Raw genomic sequence first — 27,347 nt, forward strand, 5'->3', positions numbered from 1 at the left:
ATTAAACGATAATGTATGTTTAATTCCTTGGAGCAATCTAACTGGAAGCCCTGAGGTTGGGTCTTGAGGAATTGGAATTTTTTTTAAAGCTTCCCATGCAATTTTAATGTGCGGCTGGACTGGAGTACCACAGATCTAGGAAGCTGTGATATAAAGAACCAAAAGGACCATGCTTTAGTCAAATAAAGAATCCTTCAATGAAGCAAGTAATTCCCAAATTTGCCCATTCTGCAAATTCAGATTTTAGGAAATTTCTTGGCACTGGAATAATATCCTTAACTACTGAAAACCTGGGGTGTCAGCTTCTTTTGCAACTAATCTCTCTTGATTAAAAATCATAAGAGCATTTTATAGATTGGGTACAGTTCTGCTGATGCTTGGAGAAAGGGAACTGATGAAAAAGGGGACTTTCTTTACTCTTCTCCTCTTCTTGGACAAGGTGGCCTTGAGGCACCCAGATTGCTTTGGGATAGAAGAAGAAAAACACCCCAGGCAGAATATCTGTGTACAGACACAACGAGAGGTGGACTAAGTCATCCTCTGGGTGGCAGCATTTTTCCATCCACATATGGCCAAGGGCCAAACATACGGACAGATTCTTTACTCCTTTGACTTTTATCAAACTCCCAGAAATAAATGCTGGGTACTAGATATGCCAAGACTCTAAAGGAAAAAAAAAAAAAAAAAAACATTTATAGAATATAAAAATGACCAAAGAAATTTCTGCAGTAAAATAGCTTATGCAAAGGATTTTAATATTCCAACTCTTGGAGACCCTCTAAGCTACCCCAAAGCCCTTTTTAAATTCTAAAAAGCTCTTTATGATTTGCTCCAAGAGGGAGAAGGCACTGATAATGTCCAGGCTCATATATCATTTCTAAAATGTAGAAACTTTAATAGTAGTAAATATACCATTTACTGTAAATATACCATTTGCTGAGTGGATGCCATGTTATTAGCAAGTGTGAGCTGAGTTCAAACTCTGGTGGTTACCAGCTGTGACTTTGGGCCTGTGACTTAATCCCTCAGATTTCCTCATTTGTACAATGAAGATATAAATAGCACCTCCTCCTAGAGTTGTCATGAAAATTATTGAGATAATCCATACAAAGTGTTTAACATGGTAAGCGCTCATCGAATATTAATTAAATCATTCTAGTCTCCTCAATCTTAAGAAACATGCCACAAAATATGTCATCTCCATTTTCTAGAAGATGGAATCTAGGCCAAGGAAGAGGAAAAGTGACTTGCTCAAGGCCCCAGAGCCAATATACGGAGGAGCCAGAACTTGCACCCAGATGTTGAACCAGCCTCCTCAGGCAGCTTGTTCATTACTCTGCTCTGCAGACTAAGTCACACCTTCACAATCATGGCTGTCACTGGTAGCAGCTTTAAGTGGTTTCAGTTTCATTGATTTCACCAAACACACATTACTGGATTTATAAGAAAAAAATACCCTTCTGTAATCATGTTTCTTAAGGTCTTTTTCGGGATTTAGCGGTCAAGTTTCAGAGGACATGTGGTTCCCAAGAGTCATACTATGATGAAGAACGCCTGGTGTCCTCAGATGTTCTATGGCAAGCCTTAATTTGGCTCAGAGTCAGATCATTACCTTTGAGATTTTGTCTAGGTCAGGGGTCAGCAAATCTGGTGGCTGCTTGTTTTTGCAAATAAAGTTTTATTGGAACACAGAAGCACCCATTGTCAATGTATTGCCTATGTCTGCTTTTGCACTTAGCAGAGCTGAGTAGTTGCAACAAAACACTATGATCCATGAATCCTAAAATATTTACTATCTGACCACTTATAGAAAAATTTGCTGACCCCTCCCGGGTCTAGTCTACTGTTTGTAAGCGCATCATAGCAAAAGGACTTGCTTGAACTTAATAGCAATAAAAGTATGCTCTCTGGAGTAACTCATCTCCTTACTGGTTTGCATGTGGATGCCAGTGCCTTCTGCACGGTGGGAAGTGTGATTTGAACCAGTGCCTCTTGAAATATCCTCTTCCTGATGGTGCTGCTGTCATAATCATATTGCTGTCAATACAGAGATAGAAACATATGCTAAATAGCAACATTGCAATCTGTTAACTTTTGCTTAAACAAAAACTCAGTCACTCACTTGTCTCTGTTTTTCCCCTAATTTCTGAGGACACTTGTGGTGTTTCTAAGGTCTCAGAGATCTTATCATGCAATTCTTTCAACCCTGGGTGGAGGGTACGACTATTAGTGACCCATCTTATCCTCCCCTCTTACAGATAGGGAAACTGAGGCAAGACCAAAACAATAACTTCTGCATTATAAAGAAGTTGGGGACAGAACTGGGGAGTGAGTTTGTATGACATCACCCCTGTCCTGGGTGGCTCCATAGGAGCCACAGTCATCTACTTCTTTCACTCTATATCCTAAAAGCAGGATTAGTGGGTTGTAATGGTTTCCACAAGGGAAGACAGAGTCTGGATCATTGCAACCTTAACACTGTGGCATGTTAACCAAAGAAGTTTAGTATCTAGACCAAGAAAGATGATCATTCACTGTTCTGCATGGAATAGTCAAGCCTAGGGACCACAGTTTGGTTTTAGATGATACTTCAAGGGGAACACAGACAAACCGGAACATAGTCACAGGCATGTGAGTAGAATGGTTAAAGACATGAAGGCATTCATACCAGAAATAATAACTTTGGGTGAAATTTAGCTCCCCTCCTCTCTTCTTATTCTCTGAGCTTTGAAAACAACCAAAGGCTACTATGTTGAGGGACATGGACAGGGAGGACAGAACTAGAATCACCAATGGTGAGAACTTTGGCTTCACATCAGGTAGTATGTTCTTGCGGTTGAAGGTGTCCAGAGAAGGAATGGACTGTCCTGAAAGGTATAAAGTGTCCTAACACTGGAGGTGTTATTGACATTGATTCTATCTTTTCTTTCCAATTGAAAGCTCATTATTATTTGTGTTATAATAAAAATTGCTTTTTTATTTGCTTTTTTAATTTGCTTTATTTATTTATTTTATTGCTCAGTGATTTGGTTGCCAGAGTTTCCTACTTTCTGCGAGGTATTAAGATTGGGTCTAAAATTCAGGGACCACATTCTAGGCTCTGTGGGACTTTTATCTTCTGCTTCAAGGCACTGTTTAAGGGAATAGGTAGTAAGAAACTAGTGGGCTAAGTTTAAATATGGTTTGAGCTCTAGGCTCACCATTGACTAGCCTGTTGAGCTTAAGTAAGTCACGCTAGCTCTTAGTGGGTCACTTTCCTCATCTTTACAATGGAGACATATTCTAATCATATCACAAGTCCATGTGAGAATCGAACAAAACAGGATAGGTTAAAAACAAAAAAAGCTTTAAAAATACACCAGTGTAAGCTGTTATTATTAAAAACCATTTTGATATATACTTAAGCAGTAAGCACAATAAAAACAATTTCACATGGTGGGCATCTTTTTTTTTTTTTTTTTTTTTTTGAGTACTTCCTTTGCCAGGAGATCTCGATTTTTCTAAAAACCGTTGGCCAATTTAAATGGGTTTTACTATATCGTAAGCTCTTTGAAGGAGGCTGTGTATTGGCTATCACAGGCAATACCTACCACAATTTTTTGCTTACAGTGGACAGGCAATAAATATCAAGTGCAACTGCTATGAATGCAAGCTGGGAACAGGTCACTTCTAGCTGATGGACAATGATACTGAGGACCTGCGGTCCCTAAAGCTGCCACTAGATGCCAGAACAGGCATGAAAGTTATGCCGGGGGGGGGGGGGGGGGGGGGGGGGCGGGCGGGGACTGGATGCCTGGTAGCCATTGCTACCTCAAGGGGGCAAAGGGGCCGGATTACAAACAGGGAGTGTGAAAGAGAACTTGGTATTTTCCACTTAACAAAAGCAGGGGTCACGCTCTTGTTTTATGCTTCCCACAAATGAGAGAATGGTTTTACCTTTAAGACTCGGAGCTTAACCTTCTCAATGGCGATCGCAGTTCTGGATGCCTCTCCTTGGAGGTGTGGGGAAAGCAATTGCTCGAAAGTGAATACTGCATTCTCCATTAACTAGAAACCAAAGGCGACACAGAACGACACCTGGTCAGAGGCCAGGGTCTCTGCCCTGGAGCAGGGAGGGGATGACCATCACAGTCCCCTCAGGCACTACTCTGGGGCCACCCAGAAGAACGGATCCTCACGCCTTCCACCTGGGCTGTGAAATAAATAGGCACCTGGCTACAGGGGGATCAGTAAGAGTCTAAGAAGTAAGCACACACTCACACTCGCGTGGTGGCATGTATACATGTATTTTTTCCCCTCCTCTCTTCTTATTCTCTGAGCTAGAAAACCTATGGAGGCCATGGGATTGAGAATACCATCCTCCCCTGTGGTCAACCCCTTTCTCCAGTCTCTGTACCTGCAGCCAGGCCTTGACAAAGTGAGGTGGGAAGCTTCTCCAGTGATTTTTTGGCTGCTTTAATCCTGCACTTCCACTCTTCGGTGGATGCAAACCACACCAGCACACCTCTCTCCACTTCCAGCCTACCACCTCACTTCTCTGCCTTTCTCTGACGGCCTGGAAGGGAGGCAGGGCCAGGGCTTGGTGAGGAGAATGGCTGATGTGCTCCAGGGTCAGGAAACGGAAGCGATTGAGATTTCTTATTCTCCGCACGTGTGCCTGTATCAGCTTCACTGGGTTCAGCATTACCAAAGGGACTTCTGTTAAACTGTTGCCCAGTTTTGTTCCTGGTCCATTTTTAATCCTTCACAACTCAGAGGTGAGATAATACGGTGTATCACTTAATCCATCCTGTAACTTTTAAGGACAAAAATGCTCCTTTCTTCCCCAAGCCTGTGATCTCAAAGCATGAACACATACCTTTGTTATAGCACTCTCAAACACCGTTAGTGACTTATCTAAGCATCTGTCTCTGAAGTGGGGTCTGGCACACTGTCCAGCCCCCTAGGGAGTTCCCCCAGAACACCTCTGAAGTAGAATTGGTCTTTTATGGCTTCAGTGATCACACCCTTTCTTCATTTAGAAAGCACTAGGGTATGAAAAGAATGTATAGTTGTTCCTGGAGAAAAAGTTCCTTATGGGGGAAAAAAGGTAGATCTATCAAGTAGATCCAAGAAATCCAAATAGGAAGCCATGATTGATTGATTTATTCATTGATTTACTCTTAACCAGGTTAGGGAATTAATTTAATCCAGTAGTTCTCCATTCTGGCTGCATATTAGAAGCAGTGGGCGTAGGAGTAGGGGAAACCACCGGGAGTGGGGTCTAGACATCAGGACTTCTCAAAAGCTCTCCAGACGATTCAAATGTGCAGTCAAGGTTAAAAGCACTGGTTTGACAAATCAAGTAATTATCAGTTAATGCTACTTTATTTCCCTGAAATGTTTTTTTTTTTTCTTTCTTTCTTTCTGATGCTCATCCACATGGAAGAAAGATGAAGCCAGCGGGGAGGACAAAGTACATCCTCACGCCACATGATGAAGAAATCGTGGAGAAATGGACCTCATGGCCCAGGGCGACACTAGCACACCAATCTCACCAGCCAGCCCCAGTTTCTCTGCTGTCTCCATCCCCACCCGCCACAGAGGCCCCTGCTGCTCCCACCTCTTGCATGTAGTTCTGGGTCCTCTGGACCACCAGATCGACGTGGGGGAATCTGAAGCGGCTCTTGAGATCCTGCAGGCGTTCCTGGAGCAGGTTGACTTTAATATAACAAGGTTCCATCTTCACAGAATCCAGTGGAAGATTCATAAGCCGGTCTAGATGCTGCATTTTGGTGAAGGGAAAAGTTAAATACCTTCAGACTCAGGAGAAATTTTGCATGCATATTACATATTACATAAAGTCTAAACAATCAGATGTATATTATTAGAGTGAATTGCTTCCTAGGTCGCTGTATCAATGACATTTCAATTGTCTTGCTTCCCTCCTTCAGGGGTCCCTGGGGCAGTTCTATTGCTAGGGCAGGGACTAATAGAGGACCCGGCTGGAGGGTGGAAGGACCCAGGGAAGCATTTGGGGGGCTCCAATCTTAGCTCTTGATGGACTCCAGGCTCCCACCTCCAGAACTCGAGAACTAGGCGGGCAGGCTCCCTGGCACCTGGAATTGCTGCTGGGCCCACAAGCCTCCCAGGCCTTCTTTAATGAGTGCCATGCACTTACAAAACCTCAGAAAGTTCGGGATGTCCTCGCACCTGGGACTCTGGGAACGAAACCAGAATCTCCCCAGTTCTCAGAGGTTCTGTCAGTGCCCACAGAGATTCCCTCTGCCGTAGGTTCTCTATGGTGCCAGTGGGTAAGGAGGTGGGTGGTAGGAAGAGGCCTGGCCTAGGAGAGGCATCCAGTTTAGAAACTGGGATCCCTCCCCTTCTGGCTTGCATGAGCAGTGACTTGGTCAGTGAGGCCACAGGGCTTCCAGCATGAGGGCAGCGACGGACCGCCTCTGCTAGAGACGTCAGGTTTTACCAACATGCTCTTACACCGCGACTGTTGTCAAGATAAAGCATCCTATTTTCCAAGCTTATTTTAAACTAATTTTTAAAATTGAATACTGGGTTTCTAGAATAAGCAGGACGGTGGGTGGAGAAAGAGAAGATAGAAAGGTATTGAAAATGTATGCTCAGGGAGAAGTGGGGAGTAATACTGAGTAACTGTGAGTAATATCGGATGTGCTGTCTGATTTTCAGGTCACAGAAAAGAGACAAATCTAGACTTTTAGGTGCCTCTAAATAGGAATTGTTAAAGGGCCCATTTTTTTTTTTGCATGTTTTTAAAAAGAAAACGTTACTCTTGTTGAGAAGTGAGCTGTGAGAGCCTCACAGAAGTGGAGTGAATGAGCACACACGTGGGGTCAAACTTGTCCCTCCTCACATGATATGTACTGTATTTATTTTTAAGAAATAACAATTAAGCAGGCAGGAGAGGGAAAATGGGTTACTGCTTGGCTTCTATCAGACCCACCAAAGTTTAAACAAGTGGTAATACCTATTGCTGATGGGCATATGGAAAAAAGTCCTCTGCCATACCCAATTGGTGGAAACGTAAAATTTAAATCCCTTTTTTTTTGAAATGCAAATGGCAACATCTGTTAACAGGAGAAATAAACCTACGTTTCAACCTAGCAATCCTGCTTTAGGAATCTATCCCACAGGCATGAAAGCATCAGAGCATAATATATGTAACAAGGTTATTTATTGCAGCTTTGTCCATGATGCCAGCAACATTTGGATAGTTGAATAAATCATGGTACATTCATACGTGAAATATTATGTAGCCATTAAAAGAATGATTTAGAGCTAGAACGGCTAACTTGAAGACAGTTTCATGAGGTATGTTTGAATGAGAACACTGATAAACAGAGTAGGATCTGTAATACGATCCCATTTTTCTAACGAACAATCTGAAAAAACAGCCTGTAAATGTGTATGTTTTATATGCTATAGAAACATGGGGAAAAGGACAGAATGGCATATGCTAACATGTTAACACTAGTGACTTGTAGGGAGGTGGGTGGTGCCAGGGTACGAGGGAGAGTAAAGGCAAGGTTTAAAAAAGGCTGGAAAAAGAAAATTCAAAATATTCATAAAATTTATCTTGTTTCTGTATAATTACATGCGTATGTATGCATAAAGATATAAGGGGGGAAAAAGAGAGGTATCTGGTTTTATCCACTGACTCGTAGCGATGTGTCAAGAGTAAAACCAAGTTGCCACGTTATGTCTGTCAGTGATGCTTGAACTTCAGGGTGCATCACATCCTTGGGGGGCCCTTGTAAACCAGACTGCTGGGCCCTACCTCCCCTCTGCCCAAGTTTCTGATTCAGTACAGAGATGGTGGGGGGCTGAGAATTTGTGTTTTTAACAGCCAGGTGATAATGACGCTGCTGGTCCAGGGACCACACTTTGAGAAACATTGTTTTTATCATGAGTCTTATTATTGGAAACAAATCAACAAAAAAAATTTATGTAAATGACGGTATATGCTTCTATATTTGTATGAACAAGAAAAAATTATGTGAAAACACATTCTAAGCTATTTATATCAGTTAATTCAGGGAGTCAGGAGTCGAGGTGGTGTAGGTGTTGGGGTGGGTATGGGCGATCAATTATGCTCATATATATGAGCATATTGCTTCACTTGTGCAAGCATATTATTATTCTTGCAACTTGAAAACCATTGATAAATGAAATCAGGTGAATGGACTGATGGATGGGGTGGCTGGAGGAATGGAAGAACTAGATGAATGAGAGAAGGAAGGGAAGGAGAGGGAAAGAAGGAAGAAAGGAAAGAAAGCATGAATGCAGATAGAGCACCAAGGAAAAGGCAGCCCCATGCAGACCATTCACACTGAATTCCTTGGCTTCATATCTACCTCTTTTAGCTGGGCGTTGTCTTTGGTGGTCTGAAAGTTCTGGGTAAGTTCATCCACTTCTTTTTCAAAGAGTGAGCGTACTTCACTGAATCCTGAGCTCACCGGCCCCATGAGCTCCTCCAGGATGGACGCCAAGAATGGTTGAACACTCTCCGCACAGCTTCTCTCTGCTGGCTCGGCTACCATTGCTGAGATAGGAAACAGCCAGAAAACCATCACTTGTTATAGGCAAAGTTGAGCTCAGAGTCACTGGAGCCAGGCCACGACTGGGCAGTGCCCACAGAGCCATTTAACAGCCAAAGCAAGCTCAAATGGGCAAGACAGACCAGCACAGGGAGTCCTGTGCCAGCATCACCAGAATGGAAAGCCATTAGATGCTTTCAGAATTGAAATAAACAGTCCCTCCTCTCCCCAAGCTTTCCCCTGCCCTGGGATGAAATGCATTTTTCTGCATGGTGCCTGTAAACATGCAATGCCTAATACAAAAAAGAAAATGCTGGTGACCCTCCTGTTTACTATCAATGATCATTATATGTGCATAGCTTGTCTTCTAAGAAACACAGTTTACTAAGTTCTTTTAATTGAGGTATAACTGACATCTAACATTACGCTAGTTTCAGTTGTACAACATAATGATTCAATGCTTGTATATAACAATTTATTAAGTTTTAATTAATTTCTCTAAGAGTTAATCAGCTCATATAATTCAATTCCCCTCCCCCTCCTCAAGAGACTTTTTTTTTTTTTTTAATTTTTTTTTTCCAACGTTTTTTATTTATTTTTGGGACAGAGAGAGACAGAGCATGAACGGGGGAGGGGCAGAGAGAGAGGGAGACACAGAATCGGAAGCAGGCTCCAGGCTCCGAGCCATCAGCCCAGAGCCTGACGCGGGGCTCGAACTCACGGACCGCGAGATCGTGACAGGCTCTGGGCTGATGGCTCGGAGCCTGGAGCCTGCTTCCGATTCTGTGTCTCCCTCTCTCTCTGCCCCTCCCCCGTTCATGCTCTGTCTCTCTCTGTCCCAAAAATAAATAAAAAACGTTGGAAAAAAAAAATTAAAAAAAAAAAAAAAAAAGACCAGGAAATTGTCTTATAAAAAAAAAAAAAATCAAGTACAGTCTTTTCTTGGGCAAACAGAAACAAATTGCATTAAAAACAAATGCCACCTACCTCTCATCCCCCAATTTTTGTTAAAAGGCTACTTTCTTCCCCTGATAATCAAGGAAAACATGTGCAGAGACAAAAATACAGAGAGTGCAAAAAATTATAAAGAGGGATGAAATAAATGTAACCACACTTCCCAGACTCAGTAAAGATGCTCATTTAGAAAGTCTGAATGGGACATGCAAAGCTCCATTTACTTATTTATTTATTTATTTTTAATTAAAATTTTTTTTAAGTTTATTTTCTTTTTTAAAATATAATTTATTGTCAAATTGGCTAACATACAGTGAGTACAGTGTGCTCTTGGTTTTGGGGGTAGATTCCCATGATTCATTGTGCTTATTTTCATTTTTGAGAGAGAGAAAGGGAGACAGTGTGTGAGCATGGGAGAGGCAGACAGAGAGGGAGACAGAATCCAAAGCAGGCTCCAGGCTCCGAGCTGTCAGCACACAGCCCCATGAGGGGCCTGAACCCGTGAACCGCGAGATCATGACCTTGGCTGAAGTCGGATGCTCAACCAACTGAGCCACCCAGGTGCCCCCCAAAGCTGCATTTTTTTAAAGTCCTAAGGTGACTGCCAAGATTAGCCAGGTTTAAGAGCAGTGAACTCGTGAAGGAAGCCTGAGCTGGAAATGGCCTGAGTTTGTTCTGTAAACTGGAAGGCTAGCTTTGTGGCGCTGGTAAGTCTCATAGCCTTGTCATGTAGTATCTCAGAACTAAGGGAAGTGTAAGTGCATATGGGTGTCCAATCCTTCCATCTTATAGGTGGACAGTCAGAGGCCTGGAGGTGCCAGATGGCTTGACAAAGGTCACACCCTAATTTGCACATTTGGGACTACACTTCGAGGGTATTTCTTAATGTTTTATTGGCAATAACTTGCTTACAGTGAGATGAACGGCCACGTTATTTCAATCTGCAGAAATATTTCACAGTAATGGGGGATCAGACTGCCTCTTCTAAGAATCTGAGACGACCAGTATTATTAGTATTATGAATGATTCACAAATATTTGGTATATAAAATATTAACGAGTCTTAGAACTGCTAGGATAAAAAAAAAACCTTCTGATTATCTGATTTAAATATGAAACAGTCTATGACTTCTACAAATGACTTGCTTGATACCAAAATGCAAAACTGTGTGTCAGGAGAATAAGTGAATGATTTATCAACTAACTTTGAGAGAAGAACTGTTTGAAAAGCATCTAATTGAAATTTCAGAATAATCACGAACACAGGCAGAATGCAGAAAAGATTTAGGGGTAGCTGGCCGGTTTCACCCACTGAGTGGGGAGGAAATGGGCACAGGGAGGGGCCGTGGAGAAACCTGTTCCTCTCTGCCTGATTCCCACTGATGCCTGCGCCGCCATGGGCTCTAGCCCCCTCCCTGTGCCTTTATTCAGTGTACCTTTCACCTTCTTTCCTCCACCTCTGCTTGTGAACATCCCACTCACTTCCAGACCCAGTATAAACTTCACCCACTCGGACAGCCTAGAGCCCTGGTACCACCACACAGCTCCTGAACTGTGGTCTGCCTGCCAGTGTTTCCGTAGGGATTGGAATAAATTTTACACCCCACACAGATATGCTCTGCTGATTTTCAAGGATGTAGAGGCGCTGTTGTAATGAATACTGTCCGGTGACACAATGATTCATAAACCATCCAGAAGTTAGGGCAGCTGTGGAGAAGCCACTGAGCGGAGAGATTAAGGCAAAAAGTGCTAGAGTTTGAGGGGTTTGAAGCCTGACTCTGTTTTGTTATCTGGGGCAAGTTACCTAATCTCTGGTTCAGTTGTCTCATCTGGTAGGTGGAGATCATAAGAGTAATTACTTCTGAGTTTACTCTGTTCAAAATGCTTCGAAGCGTGTGTGGAGCTCTGAAAACCCTCACTCACTGTTAGCCCTCATCATGCCTGTTGGCATCATCCTTTTTTCCAATCAACCCACACTAAAACAGCACTGTTGTTATGAGAGGCCCACATGGGTTTTGAAGTTGAAATGGTTGCTGTTTATGAACCACTGTGCCCTCTGTTCCTGCTGCTCTTGTGGCATCTACCACCTTTTTTGCTGCTGTTTCAGTATCTGTAACATGCCTCCTCTCCTCCTTTTGTAAAATCGCATTGTCTTCTTTATATCCTCATAGCCTTTGTATTCAGTAGGAGCAGAATGCATGCTTATTTATTTTTTTAATTTTTAATGTTTATTTATTTTTGAGAGACAGAGAGACTGTGAGTAAGGGAGGAGCAGAGGGAGAAGGAGACACAGACTCGGAAGCAGGCTCCAGACTCTGAGCTGTCGGCACAGAGTCTGACACGGGGCTCGAACCCACAAACCATGAGATCATGACCTGAGCCAAAGTAGGATGCTTAACTGACTGAGCCACCCAGGTGCCCAGAATACATGCTTATTGAATGAATAAATAATTGTGGGGCAGAATGAAAGATTGGTTGTTTTACTCTCAAGAATCACGTGGGAGGAAATGGGAAGAACAGGACTTAATACTCCCAAAGTTTTCTCGAAATACAAAGCCCTTTATTGACACAGGCTGAGGTATACAGTCAGCCCCTGAACAATGCAAAGCTTAGGGGCGCTGACCCTCCTGTATAGTTGAAAATCTGTGTATAACTTTTGACTCCTCCAAAACTCAACTCCTAAGAGCCTACTGCTGACTGGAAGTCTCACCTATAACATACACAGTCAACGAACACATACTTTCTATGTCATCTGTACTACATACTGTATTCTTGCAATAAATGGAGCCAGAGAAAACAAAATGTTATTAAGAAAATCATTAGGAAAGGGAAATATATTTACAGTACTGTACTGTACTATAAGTGGATCTGTGCAGTTCAAACACCTGTTGTTCAAGGCTCAACTCTACTCATTATTTTAATGGCAGAGAACCAGAGGCCTGGTCAAAATGTGTTTCTTATACTGCCTTTTAAAAAGACTTGATCGTGACTTCCTTTCAAGGTATCTTTTAGGAAACAAAGACGAGTCTAGAACAGAATGTTTTTCCATCTTATGTGGGTTATACTGGAGCCACAGAGACCAGGCAAGAGTGAAAGGGAGAGGTTGGTTTAATTTGGGCCATGAGAATCGCCATGGTTAGGTCCAGCTCAGCCCAGCTGCCAGGAATATGGACTCAGGAGTTGGGTGCTGGCAGTTTTAGGTTGAATACGGTACTTCGATACACAGTCTATTCTAGATCAGTTGTGCTAATGGAGGAATGAGAGATGTGGATAATAATACACACAAAACGCTGTGAATTTATATCTGCCTGGGAAGGCAGTGCATGAACAGACATGCACATCTTTGCTGTAGTTATGCCTCCACCATTCTACTCTCTCAGAAGAATCAGCTGGGAGGGTGCTGAGGTGAGCTGGGCTGCAGTGGGAACAGGGCCTGAAGTGCAGAGGATAATGTCCCTATTAGATTCTAAGTGTCTTGAGAGCAGGAGCTGGGTCCCCTGTTCACTGCTACAGCTCTAGCACCTTGCTCAGAAAGCACTTAGTATGTTTTTAATGAATGAGTAAGTAAACGGGCAAGTGAATGAATAATCTGAAAACTAACAATATAAGAAAATTGCTGATAAATAATCACAGATTTGCATGCACGCTTCTGTCATATGACATTGGGTGTGGCGCACTTCTGGAGATGTAGGAACGGAGAACCTCAACATTTTACCCTGTAGAATTCCTTAGAGGCCATTTCAGGCCTCTTGTGAGGGCACAGGCAAATATTTTTCTCTTAATGGCCAGGTAGAGAACATTGGAGACTTTGCAGCCCAGAAAGTCTCCGTTCCAACTACTCAACTCTGCCCTTGTAGTATGAAAGCAGCCATAGACAACACATACATGAATGGGCACGGCTGTGTTCTGATGAAATGTTATTTACAAAAATAGATGGTGGGCCCGATTTGGGCCAAGGGCCACAGTTTGCAGACCCCACTCTTGTGGGCACTCCTGATTACAGAGGAGGACACTAAGGCACATGGAAGTCAAGTGACCTTCCCAAGGACACATGACTGGCCAATGTTGCACTCGTGACTAGAATCTTGATTTATCAACTCTAAGTCAACTTTTTTTTCTTGTTGAGGGAAAATCCATTTATTCATCCATTCAAGTATTTGCTGACAGTCTGCATATCCCAGGCGTGGTACTAGCCCCTGGGTGTGCCTGAGTAAACCAGGGATCACACGGCCCAGTTCTTAGCTTACAGCAGAGAAGGGCAGAGGTAGAAGCCATTACAATCAGTGTAAGAAGTGCTACAGGGGCACCCGGGTGGCTCAGTTAAGCGTCCAGTTAAGCGTCCAGCTTTAGCTCAGGTCATGATCCCACATTTGTGAGTCTGAGCCCCACACCGGGCTTTCTGTTCTCAGCGCAGAGCCGGCTTCAGATCCTCTGTCTTCCTCTCGCTCTGCCCCTCCCCCACTCTCTCACACACGCACGCACATGTGCTCTCTGTCTCTGTCTCTCTCAAAAATAAATGGACAAATTAAAAAAAAACAAAGAAGAAGTGCTACAGCAGGGAGGTGTGGGCAGTATCAGAATATACAGGCACCACCCCGGGCAAGAAGCAAACTTTCCTCCACCTTGTGTCCCTGAAGTTTCCTTGGGAAGGGCCAGGCCCTCACTAGCACCGCTAGCATACTCCTATTACACCTGTTAGCACCTCTTCCCAATTCCCTCAATTTAGTTTTCCTCTCAAATCATGTATTCTGACGACACGGTGGAGCCCTACACACACAGCTTATTTAGCACACAGGAGCATGGATGATCTCCACTGACCTTTGATCTTTCCAATTAAGAAGTTCTTTGAGTTCACGATCTGATCCATGTCTGAACGGATGGTTCCTTCTAGGTTCTTCGTCAGAGTTCTGCATTCCTCCTTCAAGGCACTTAATCCTTCTGAAACCTGATGCCGAACCAGTTTGTAGGCCTCCTCAAGGAGCTGCAACAGAGAACAGCACATAAATCTGGGCTCGGTCACGTGCAAGCGTGCAAGCGACTGCTGGAGTCAAGTAGTGGGGGTGGGTGGGAGGGTTAATCACAGATTATCATAACATAAACAAACCTGCATGTGCACTCTAATTGTTCTTTCAAAGTTTGAGTCTGTTTGGATCAGTCCCCATGTAAGTGAGACTGAGCAGACTCAAGGTATGCAGTTCTCTACACAGCAAAGAAATGATTTAAAAAAAAAAAAAACCCTGCCCACCCCCAAAAGAAGGGAATTCGAGTAGCACAGTTGCATAGCAAAATGATCACTTACACCAAGCCAGGCCCTCTTTCTGTCGTTCTTCTTCCCCTTCATTTTGGGCAAAAGGTCTGTCTGAAGGGTTGGCAGGAGCTCCTCCATCACCAGGTTACTTAGGATCTGTGGGGAGGAAGACACAGATTCCGTTAGTTGGTGATTGCTGAATCTGAGCATCAGGCCAACTGAAGTTGTCATCATTGGTCGTCCCTATCCAACATAAGATTGTCTTGGGCTATGTAAATTCAGCTAGACTATTAACAATAGCCAAAGTATGGAAAGAGCCCAAGTGTCTATCGATGGACGAATGGATAAAGAAGATGTGGTATATATATATACATATATATATATATATATATATATATATATATATACACACACACAATGGAGTATTACTCGGCAATCAAAAAGAATGAAATCTTGCCATTTGCAACTATGTGTATGGAACCATAGGGTATTAAGCTAAGCGAAATTAGTCAGAGAAAGACAAATATCATATGACTTCACTCATATGAAGATTTTAAGACACAGAACAGATGAACACAAGAGAAGGAAAGAAAAAAATAATATAAAAACAGGGAGGGGGACAAAACATAAGAGACTCTTAAATATTGGGGCCCCTGGGTGGCTCAGTCGATTGAGCATCTGGCTTCGGCTTAGGTCATGATCTCGCAGTTCGTGAGTTCAAACCCTGCGTTAGGCTCTGTGCTGACAGCTCAGAGCCTGAAGCCTGCTTCCGATTCTGTGTCTCCCTCTCCTTCTGCTCCTCCCCCACTTGTGCTCTGTCTCTCTGTCTCTCTGTCTCTCAAAAATAAATAAACATTAAAAAATTAAAAAAAAAGAGAGACTCTTAAATATGGAGAGCAAAGGGTTACTGGGGGGGGGGGAATGGGCTAAATGGGTAAGAGGCATTAAGGAATCTACTCCTGAAATCGTTGTTGCACTATATGTTAACTAACTTGGATGTAAATTAAAAAAATAAAATTAAATAAAAAAAATAAACTCAGCTAGGCTGATAGTTTAACTCTGGTTTTGAGGCTACAGAAATCTCAACTAAGACAATCTTCGAGGATAAATGTTCTTAAACATCTGCAAGGAACAGTAATGTCTGCTGACAGCTCCTCATCAGGAAGGACAAATTCCTCAGATTCAAACTTCTCAGATTCAAACCAAAAGAATCTAGTGCATTTAGGATAAAAGGCAAAACTTTCACTATCGATAAGGGCACCCATAGCAACATTGTGAAAGGGGTCAGGCTTTGTTTTGGTGGTTTGAGTCCTGGCTTGTGTCCCCTGAGACCATCATCCTCCTCAAGCTCCCTTGGAATCTGTGTGTCTTCATGTTCTTTGTCCCTGCTGTTCTCTGAACCCCACCTCCATCCTCTATAAAGTTTAGAAAAAGATGGGGGTAACACACAGCTGGGGCAACTGGATGTTTGTGGGATGAACAGAATATGGGGAAGGGGATCTGAAGTTTTCAGAATGTTAAAATTGTTTCCAAGTCACTCCTAAAATGTTGCTTGGCCCAATGAAAAAATTTTTTTGAATCTGAGCAGTGTTCTCTGTGTCAATGTATTACAATGCTCCTTCTTTAACTACCCACCTTACCCTGCGTGGAGCAGATTTGTTCAGATTCAGTTTCACTATGAATCTTTTGGGGTTCACAACTTAGTTTTCAATATCAGGCTATAAAAAAGATTTACAAGGGAAAAAGTAATTTTGAGAATGGTAGAAAAGTAGAGAATCATTTGACATCTGTTCTATGAATTTAAAATAATGTTCATGCAAAATAATTGACCTCCTTCTCATAAAAATTCAAATTAGGCTTTGGGAATTATGGACAATTTTTTCTGAGGTCATTGGTCAGCCTCGTGCTAGTGGAAATACTTATGAGCTCACTAGATTTTGCCTTCCACCAAGGGCTCTGTTACAGCAGGGTGTAACACATTAGCTGAGCTGAACAGGAACACTCCCAGGGTGGGAGGTGGATGAGCCGTCCAGTCCCCCTGTGCCTGTGGGTTCCTAGGAGAGAAGTCTGTTCAGGTCAGTGCAGGGAATGGGCCTCTTGTCACCTGAAATATTGAACTTCATGGTATGACAAAGATTATAATGGAGACAGGATTTCTGCTAGTTCTTGTGATTCATCGGTGGAGATGTTTTTCTTTCTTAGTCATTCTTTGGGAGCAGTCACGAGATGAACTAGAATTTTTGAGGAATTTACAAGGAACTTGACGTGTGCAAGCTCCATGGAGATGAGGAGATCCAACAATTAGATTCAGGTAGGTAGTTAATAATCCATTGACCCTCCCCCCCATCCTGCACAATGGAGTAAGTCCTTAGTTGGAACACATTTTCCCAAGAGTGATGAAAATGTAGCATAGGGAGAAGGAGCTAAGAAAATAAAGAGACCAAAGCCAGAGCTTAAAAACAATGGGAAATATTATCTTAGTTGAAAGTGTTACATTCAGGGTCATAATAATTGCCTGCTTCACCCTTCTGCAGAGACTGGTTTGAGTCTGAACATAAGCATGAGAGGGGTTTGAAAAGATCAAAATGTTACAAAGGCCAAAGGGAAAAAAATCATCTATTTGGGTAGGTTTATAGTTTTCTTTTAGTCTTTCCCATATAATATTCCAAGACATTCAGTTCTATTTTATAGTTTAGGGAATTGAAAAGGAAATATGTCTGGGGGAAAAAAGGAGGAGAATAGGAGTGGTTTGCAAGGGTGGGGGGCTTGACAAGTCACAGGGCAAGGCAGAGCCTCAGAGTGCTGGGGCCCAACTGTGTCCATCCCAACACCGAGTCACCCTCTTCCCCTAACCTTCAGCCCCACCCTCCATCCTTGTGCTGCCTCTCAGCTTCCCAGGGCCTTCTCTGAGATTCCCTACCTGGGTCAGCTCTCCATGAGCAGGGTCCAAAGTTCTGGGGCTGTTCTAGGGAAAGTAGCTACTTTAATAAATAAACTGTGCTAATGAAAGGGTTCCTCAACCTCTCTCTTCAGAACAGGATCCACTGGGTCTCACCATAAGGGCCCTAAAAATACCACTTTTGCTTAAAAAAAAAAATGGTGTGTGTGTGTGTGTGTGTGTGTAAATTTAACTTCTGGGATATACAGATTTTAAAATTCTATCACACATATAAGAAATCAAACATGCCATTAGGTTGTTCAAAATCAACCACACCATGTGTTACCTTCCAGATGTGGGGAAGGTGTGAGATCCAGAGACTGCCCTCCTTCCTGAGACTGGACTGATAGTCTGATCAGGCTGTCGGCCTTGTGCCTTTTGTGTTGCTGAGAGGCCAAGGGTGAAAGAATCCATTTAAAGGGGCACGTTTGAGGTCATTAGACAAAAGACAACCCTGAAATGTATGGAGAAGGCCTAAAACGTGGACAGTTTTCTTGTCTTGAAACCACCTGTTCTGTGGGAACTATGAACTATTTTCTCAGCTCATCTGGTTCATTTAAAGGCAAATTTAAATTGACAATAATAATTACAAAATAATAAAGATATATTTATTAAATGAATATATTGCTATAAATAATAAATATACCAAATCACTGTAAATGCTTTACATCTTGCAAAATACTTTCCTTCAGGACTTCATTTGATACATTTTTTTATAGACAAGTAGGATATATATTGACGTTTTTACTAGTATATAAATATTTTCACCTTAATAGTCTGTAGGCAAGTTATCCTAAGATATTTGCTTTGCCTCGGCAGTTGCCTAAAAAATCACCACTGCCATGAGGGCCCACCAGACTTGCTGTGTGAGTCATTACTATGAAGATAATAATGTAATAATGCTGAACATCTGAATACCAGGCCATGAGGTTAGAGGGGGTGACGACACAATGATGATCAAGTAAGTGCTTAGCAGACAGGAAAAAAATGCAAATAAACCCAGTGCTTTAAACAGAAGATGTCAGTATGGAAGCCAATTTGACATATTTAAAAAAAAAATAATAAAATAAACAGAAGATGCCAGGGGCGCCTGGGAGGCTCAGTTGGTTAAGCATCCTACTTCAGCTCAGGTCATGATCTTGTAGTTCATGGCTTTGAGCCCCGTGTGGGGCTCTGTGCTGACAGCTCAGAGCCCGGAGCCTGCTTCAGATTCCATGTTTCCCTCTCCTCTCTCTGACTCTCCCCTGCTCTCTCTCTCTCAAAACTAAATAAACATTAAAAGAATTTAAACAGAAGATGTCATATTCTCAAACTCAGTTACGTCATGCCATTTTCTTTAACTACATAGCTTTTCTGGGCCCCTGACCTCTTTTTCCTGTGAGTCTGAGGACAGATGCTGCTTCGGCTTCATATGTGAGGTTACAGAGAGGCGGACCCCCGCTAGGCCCCAGACAGGAAGGTTTTGGAATTCATTTCCTTTCTCCAGCTTCTTGAAGGAGAGCCTGATGTGGCTCGAAATGGGTTTTCTGTCACAGACTGGCACTGTGACTTCAGCCAACCTCTCTGAACATTCTTTCAACTGGAGGGTTTTGGACAAACAATCCTTGAAATGCCTTTCCGGCGCTCACATTGTCTGAGTCTAACTTCACCATAGATATTCAGATTCCTGGGGGAGCAAAATTTCTTATTGGGTCACTTGATAACTCCAGCTTTTACTGATCTTGTCTCTGTTTTTGTTTTGTGTTGTTCTGCTTTCCTACTTATGGTATTTTTTATACTGCAAAATTAGCACCTTCCTATCACTGCTGGCTGCCAATGCTTTATGATGTCCATATATGTACAGACCCACATGTCTACCCACATACACTTCTAAGGCTGCCTCGTTCTCGGGATGTTTCTAGGTATGTCTTGCCTCACCGCAAGGGCAAGGGATGAGTCATTTGCTTCTCTTGCACCTTCTAGCACTTAGCACAAATCAACCCAAAGCAAAAAAACAGAAAGTCAACTCAATCCAAAGAAAGGTTTCATTAAGTACCTGTTTTCAATGGCATCGAGAAAGAAGTGAGCTGACATGAGATTCTAAATGAAAAGATTAAGCAAATAGCATAGCTAAACTTGAGGAGTTAAGTAAATGTTGAACTTGGTATAGCCCCATGGTTGGTGCTGATCTTTCACTGGACCAGGAATCGGAAGCCATCATTTCCTTTGCCATCTGTCCACTTAGCATGGGAGCATGAAACTATCAGCTGCACAGGGCTGGGACCATCCTGTCGTGCCCATCTCTGGATCACCAGCCCCAGCATGGTGCCTGGCATAGAGGGGCTCAATAGCTATTTAATGAATAAAACTGGACAAGTCACTTCACTGCTATGTACCTCCCTTGGTTTTCTCATTTACGAAATTGGAAATACTAATAACCTCATGAGATCGATAAAATGAACACACAGAATTAGGATTTGAACATTAAAAAGTATGACACAAAGGCATTTTAATACTGGTATATCTACTAAATATGTTGGTTTATTTCGCAGGCCAATCAGCGTCAAGTGCTTCAGCCTCCCCTTTTGCTTTCATTTTTCTTTATGGTATAAGTACGGTTAGTCCTTAGTTCTCTCAGATTGATGAATGGATATACTTCCCCCAAATATCAGAAACCAAGAGTTAGCCAAAGTTCTGGAATAAGTCTCAAGCTAAGAAATAAATGAGTTTAGAATCCACCAAAGCAGGGGTGGGTGGGAAAGAAGAAGTCATATGGTTAAACAATAAAGAACAGCCCCATCATCACGATCAAATGTTTTCGGCTTCAGATGTTTAATGACTATACGAAGGCAAGGCCTCATCCGGTCTCCTAATAACAAATTTCACTGGCCCCCAAAAGAGGCACTCAGGGAAATGAGGGGAAATTAAAGAACAGCATTGTTGGACCCTGTGTGCCTCTAATTAAATAACGCTGTTCCCACTCTCCTCTTCCTGGCTGAATCAGCTGTGTGATTGGTGTCCTCATGGACACAGTTTCCTTGGAGATTTGTAACAACGTCCCTGGTACCAAGCCAATGGACATGCTTAGCCCATGAATGGCATTTAACCAAGGTCATAGGAAAATTATATCAGACTATAGAGGATAGAAAACTAGAAGAGGTAAGTAAAACTCATAGAAAACTGTCTTAATGCTTTTAAAATGTATTTCTTTGACTTCATTTATAAATCATTCAGTAAATAAAGACAAGTGCGTGTGCCAAATAGTTTTCCAACAACGTCTCACTTAATGCTCAGTACCCTGCAGGGCAAACATTATCATTACTCTCTTTTTTCAGAGGAGTAACTTGAGACTAAAAGAAGTTAAATAAGTTGGCAAGATTTAATCCAAGTAGGTTGACCTAAGCCCCCATCACACACTTTGAACTATGCCACACTGCTCATGTTGGATTGTGGTCTGGAAGCATGAGGTCATTTGAAAGAATAATGCTTTGTAAAGAAAAGAATAGAAAATAATGGAGGGGCGCCTGGGTAGCTCAGTCGGTTGAGCGTCCGACTTCAGCTCAGGTCATGATCTCGCGGTCTATGGGTTCGAGCCCCTCATCGGGCTCTGTGCTGACAGCTCGGAGCCTGGAGCCTGCTTTGGGTTCTGTGTCTCCCTCTCTCTCTGCTCCTCCCCCACTCATGCTCTGTCTCTCTGTCAAAAATAAACAAACATTAAAACAAATTTTTTTTTAGAAAATAATGGAAGCTCCTTGTTGTGGTTGCCCTGTTTTTATACTGTCCTGTTTTGCTCCTGGTCTGGAGGTGTTTGCAGACGGTGCCCAATACTCTGTGGACCAAATGCATCTAGACAATGAGAGAAACGGCCTTCGGAACCACATCTTCCACTTTTTTGTGTGTGATTATTTACCCTGACCCTGACCTCCTACACACAGACAGAGAAGAGAACCCCAAATTCTGAGCCCATGTTACCTGGACTTCATCCCCAGTGATCATTTCCCACGAGCCATAGTGTCCCTTCTCCTGCCGGAAGAACTGCACAGCTTCTAGAAAGGCTTGGGCTTCAAACGTCGTCTGCTTCATGTAATCTAAAAGAAAGAGGCAAGGGCACTTAGCAAAGAAAAATACTTCTACAGTTTACCATGGTTCTTCGAGTGTCATGGCTCAGAGACCTAATGTTACCTGAATATTACGAGGGATAGAATTACGAGACACAGAAAAATGAAGCAGATCCTGAATTCAAAGTTCATCTGCAGATGTGTGTCCCCTTGCTTGCTCACCACCATAGCAGCTGATTAATTCCATCAGTTACTGGGCATACTGGTTAGGACTAGAAGCAGATCTAGCCCCATTTGTTTCTCTCTTATAAATGTTTCCCTTGGGCACCTAGGCACCTAGTGGCTCTATGCCTCCAACCGTAGCACCTCACTAAGGCAGACCATTCTTTAACAGGGCCTCTGGTATCCACAGTATCCACTCCCAGTTCCCCGAACAAAACTCCGATTTCTTTGTGACTTATTATCAAGTTTCTGTCAAATATGCTGATTTACGCAAATAAAGGATGACAGTTTCTAACACTTTATATAGCAAGATACTATTCTTCTAAACATGTTACATATTTCACTGAAACCTCACAAAAACCTGTGAGGTAACAGGGCGCCTGGGTGGCTCAGTCGGTTGAGCACCCGACTTCGGCTCAGGTCATGATCTCGTGGTCCATGAGTTCGAGCCCCGCATCAGGCTCTGTGCTGACAGCTCAAAGCCTGGAGTCTGCATTAGACTGCATTCTGTGTCTCCCTCTCTGCCCCTCCCCTGCTTGTGCTCTCTCTCTCTCTCTCAAAAATAAATACAGACTAAAAAAAATTTAAAAACCAAAACCCAAAAAACCTGTGAGGTGAGTGCTATTATCATGTCGACTATACAGATGCTCCAAAAGCCCAGAAAGATTAATTAATTGCTTAAGGTCATACAGCTAGCAAGTGGGTGAACTCAGGTATTCTGATCCCAGTCAGAATACATTATGCTATGCCAGCACTATGCTATACTACTTCACATATTAGTTTTATGGTTTTGCCCTTCCAAACAGATTAGATTTTAAAAGGTATTATATCTGAGAGGTGATGTTTAATGCAGGATTTTAAGCATAGTCGAGGAAGCAGGGGCTCAACAGCCTTCCCAGAATTCCACAAATCACACCACGAATGCAAAAATTCTGCTAGGGACTGAATGGTTTGTGTCCCCCAAAAGTCATATGTTGAAACCCTAATCCCCAGTATGATATTTGCAGCTAGAGCCTTTGTGAGGTAATCAGGTCACAAAGGTACGTTGGGATTACTGCCCTTATCATGATGGGATTAGTGCCTTTATAAGAAGAGAGCTCTTCCCCGCTTTTGGCTCTCTCTCCAAACACTGGATCTGCGGGTGCTTTGATCTTGGACTTACAGTATTTTTGTTATAGCAGCCCAAACGACTGAGGCAATTTTCAATGCACAAAATATCTGTTAGAGGATACAACGATAACAGAATTATAAAAATCTTTGCAGGGGAATAAATTTTATAAATAATCTAATAATAAAGAATAGAACAGTAAATAAATCAAATCTTAGGGGAAATAAGGCAAAATGAAGTGACTGAAAGGGCCAAGTCTCTTGCTTCCAAGCCTCTCCTCTAGGACATGAAGCTCTCTTGCTAACAGCATATGATCTGCCTTTATAGGGCATATTAGATCGGTCAGTTCAAGGCAGCTGATTCACTGGGGACATTCGGAGCTTCAGACAATGGGATTACTCAGTCAAGGAATGAATGGTTGCTAAGTGGGATGAGGCTGAACTAAAAAAGGATCAATGTGCTCCAGAAGGTGACAATCAATTAATAGGCTGTAGATGACTACATTGAGATTTATTTACGAGGTCATAAGCCTCAGGAACTTGGAAAAGGGAAAATACAATTCAAGGCTAGCCTTGATAAGATTTTCAAGCAGGGGTGCCTGGGTGGCTCAGTTAAGTGTCCAACTTCGGCTAAGGTCATGATCTCATGGTTCCTGAGTCTGAGCCCCACTTTCAGCATGGAGCCCACTTTGGATCCACTGTCCCTCCCTTCTTTCGCTGTCCCTCCTCCCATCCCCATTCTACCTCTCCCACCGCCACCCACCTCTCTCTCTCTTAAAAATAAACACTTAAAAAAATTTTTTTTAAAAATGAAAAAGAGCTCAAGCAAAATCCTCCACAGTGAGGATACCACAAAGCCCAGAATTTCCACCTTCAAAAATGTGGGACAGTAACTGACATTTCTAATATTGACATAGAGTTCTGCTCGAGCTCTAAATCAGAAAAAGAGCATGTCTGAGAATCAAGTTTTTAAATTGATGTATTTCTTCCTGGTTATTTTTTCTGGTTTGGCAAATGATTTAGTGTTTAATCTTTGAGGCTTGGAAAACACAAATTAAAGTCTTGGTATAAAACTGACAACAAGGGGGCTGTGATATGGAGCTCAGTACACTGGGAGGGACTTTACCAACAGAGATGGAAACTGTAATTGCTACACTGAGATTCAAGATTGACTCATGTGCTCTTATTTTTAACAGCTGTTTTCATTTCCAACCTCAGGAAACAAAGACATGGAAGAAAATGTGGTACTTGGATGGAGTGAGTACTGCCAGACCTGCGAACCTCAGAATAAGGTTTTAAATTCATGTCTTTACCAAAAGCATAAATTTACTTATTTCTTCCCCCACTAACCTCAGCAACCAAAGGAGGTATTTGAAATCCTACTCCTACCTTCTATTACTCTATCAAAGCAAACTATAGCATTCCCACTATAGTTGTGTTTTCAAAAACTTCTGGAAAAAATAACGGAAGAAATGGAATGTGGAGACAATGATGTGGGAGTCAGAGAGAAGTCCAAGAGGAAAATGGGGAGCTGGAATACAGTAGTGGTGGATGAAGCACCTTCATACAGGCAGAGAAGAAAAGGGTTAGTAATCAAATGAACCACACAGGAAATTATAGTAATTGAACACCAGCAATGAAGCCTGAAAGAATGAGGGCAGGGATCTGAATTCTGGACTCTCTACCATTAGGATAGATTTAAACTGCATTTTAACTACTCCTTGTCCATAGGGGAAAAAAGGATCTAACCTACTGATTCATCATTAGATTTTCAGGTTATAAACTGATTAGGTAAATTAATTTATACAAAACTTTTAGGACAGTATCTGCCACATAGCAAGTTGTTTTATGGATATTGGTTCTTATTATTGTAAGCCAAGCTCAACAGCAACTGCCAGATCATTAAGGAAATGAAGAACAAAGGTGTGCTTTGTAAGAGACAGAACTGTATTGCAATAGTAATGTGACCTTCATTTCTTCTAAGTTCTTTGCAAAGGCATCGCTGAACTCAGCCAGAATGTACAGGTGTTTGAGAGAAACCGGATTATCAGTTATTTGATCAACTTCCTGCCACAGATCTCATGAGAACAAATCCCAGGATCACAATCGTCCACTCTCCTGCCAACGAGCAACTGAGAGTTTAGTCCAATGGTCCCCAGAATCAACAATGGCCTTTGCTTGTTAAGTCTTCTCCGTGTAAGCTGACTTAGAAAAATGGCAGGTATCAGCGCCAACTCTACTTTTCCAACATGCTGTAATTATGAAGTTGCGGAGAACTTAGATATCATTAAATCCAGATCCCTCATTTTATGGCTGAGGAAATTGGAACAAAAAATGGTTAATTTCTTAGCCGAAGGTCACACAGCTGGTCAGAATCAGAGCCAAGAGTTGAAAAAGTAGCTCTGGCATGTCATAAGCGGCCTTGGCATTCATGCTTACTTAAATCACAGACTAAGGGAGCTGAAAGTGGTCTTAAAGGTCACCTACCCTAAGCTCTCATTCAATGCTAGAAGCCCTCAGAATCCCAGACACTCATCTGGCCTCAGCTTGAATATTTCCAGTGACAGGAAACTCACAATTTAGTGAAATAGTCATGGAACTGCTCTAATTATTTGAAAAATTTTCCTTTTATTGAGCCAAAATCTGTTTCCATGAACTCTCATTAATCCCATTTCTGATTTTCAGAGCAAAATAGACAAGTTTACTTGTCCTCTTCTGTAGGGCAACTCTAAAAGAATAGCTGAATATCCTTATTTTCCCTCAACCGTTCTTTAAACAATATAGTTTTGGGGATCCTTTAAATTCAGCCCTACCTTTTCTTTCCTCCCCTTAGTAGCCAATTCCATTTAGTCACTATCTTTCTTAAATTTGGCCCACACTGAATACAACCCACTGAGTATTTTTCAACTTGTGTAAATTATGTAAAGTAGAAAGATTACATTCCTTTTTTTTGGTCCCTAACTTCCTTTCTAAAATACAAATACATCACACCATTGACTCATACCTTTCTTATAGTCACATAAAATCCTACAACTTTTTTTGTATAAAACCCCTGTCAATTTAATCCTTTCCTAACCCGTACTTCTGCTTTTGGTTTTGAAGTACAGGTTTTAACACTGCCCCTAATAAATTACAACTTACTGTGATCAACTCAGTGCCCCACAGCCTGACAAAATCATTTAAAAATTATAATTGTTCCCAAACTCCCTTTCACCTCTGTAACATTCAACTATTTTGGTGGGCTTACTTTCTGTGTTTTTATCCAACTGACTGATAACAACATTCATCAGATCGGGGCAAGGACAGATCCCTAGGAAATTCTAAACATTTCAGAAGATATGTGGGAGAGACATCTTGGCCATCCATTCAACTATCACATCCTCAGGACCAAGACATGTCTATTCTCCTTGGTCTCTCCCTTTTTCGCATCTGTGCAGTTGCATGGAAAACTCCTATTTGGGAGACATGATTAAGGATTCTGCAAGGAAAAGAAAGCTTCTCTATGCCCCTTGGGGAAGAGTTATTCAGGGGGCCAGCTTTTGTTTCCCCCCCACCCCTTACACAGATTTACAGCATGTCTGAGTCAACTGAAACACCAAAGCTCTAAGGCCTAGGCAGTCATTCTGGATTTTGACTCTGGCTGCTGTGTCGGGACTCCCTGACTCAGGCTGGGTTTGGAAGCTGCGTTGTTATTTTATTTTATCGGTTCACTGCGCCAAGCCATGTTAGCTGATCTGCCTGGTGATCTGTAAAAGTTATGTAACTGCATTACTCACTACACTGCTATGGGGTTCATGTCACTAATGTATACTTCGAAATTGTCTTTAGCTTCAGGTCGTATGTCGTCTTTTCTGGGAGAGCTGCAGCAAGTCCGTTTGCCCTAATTTCTTCTCTAGAACAAAGGAGAAGAAGTACAGTGGCAAGTAACCAACATTTATTGAATACTAACAATAGAAGTATAAGCCAATGTTTATACACACCATCTCATATAATCCTTCCAGCCATCCCATTAGGTAAGGATTAATAGTCCCAGTTTTTAATTTTTTAAATGTTTATTTTTGAGAGAGAGGGAGCGCAAGTTGGGGAGGGGCAGAGAGAGAGGGAGACAGATGATCCCAAGCAGGCTCTGTGCTGACGGCAGAGAGCCCAATGTGGGGCTCAGACTCAGGAACCGTGAGATCGTGACCTGAGCCGAAGTTGGATGCTTAACAGACTGAGCCACCCAGGTGCCGCTTAATATTCCCACTTTAAGGCTGAGAAAGAAACTGACTTCAGGAAGGTTGAATAATT

General features: G+C 42.3%; 1 protein-coding gene and 1 long non-coding RNA gene across 2 annotated transcripts in view; one reads left to right on the forward strand and one right to left on the reverse strand.

Moving 5' to 3' along the window:
• The window catches only part of LOC109253819 (uncharacterized), a 41,187-nt gene extending 33,473 nt beyond the window's left edge, over positions 1-7,714 (forward strand). The window contains exon 3 of the long non-coding RNA XR_008424648.1: positions 5,429-7,714. This is a non-coding gene — a long non-coding RNA (uncharacterized LOC109253819). The remainder of the gene's footprint in view (positions 1-5,428) is intronic.
• Positions 1-27,347, reverse strand: part of NIBAN1 (niban apoptosis regulator 1) — a 151,952-nt gene that overhangs the window by 8,204 nt on the left and 116,401 nt on the right. Inside the window, exons 6-12 of the mRNA XM_019427078.2 lie at positions 21,643-21,758; positions 14,805-14,909; positions 14,324-14,486; positions 8,370-8,557; positions 5,603-5,764; positions 3,937-4,047; positions 1,930-2,037 (exon numbers count right to left, since the gene is read on the reverse strand). Coding sequence (XP_019282623.2) covers positions 1,930-2,037; positions 3,937-4,047; positions 5,603-5,764; positions 8,370-8,557; positions 14,324-14,486; positions 14,805-14,909; positions 21,643-21,758 — 953 coding nt within the window. The remainder of the gene's footprint in view (positions 1-1,929; positions 2,038-3,936; positions 4,048-5,602; positions 5,765-8,369; positions 8,558-14,323; positions 14,487-14,804; positions 14,910-21,642; positions 21,759-27,347) is intronic.

Source organism: Panthera pardus, unplaced genomic scaffold (assembly GCF_024362965.1).
Source record: "Panthera pardus isolate Hobbes unplaced genomic scaffold, ASM2436296v1 HiC_scaffold_21, whole genome shotgun sequence".
In the NCBI taxonomy this organism is placed as follows: domain Eukaryota; kingdom Metazoa; phylum Chordata; class Mammalia; order Carnivora; family Felidae; genus Panthera; species Panthera pardus.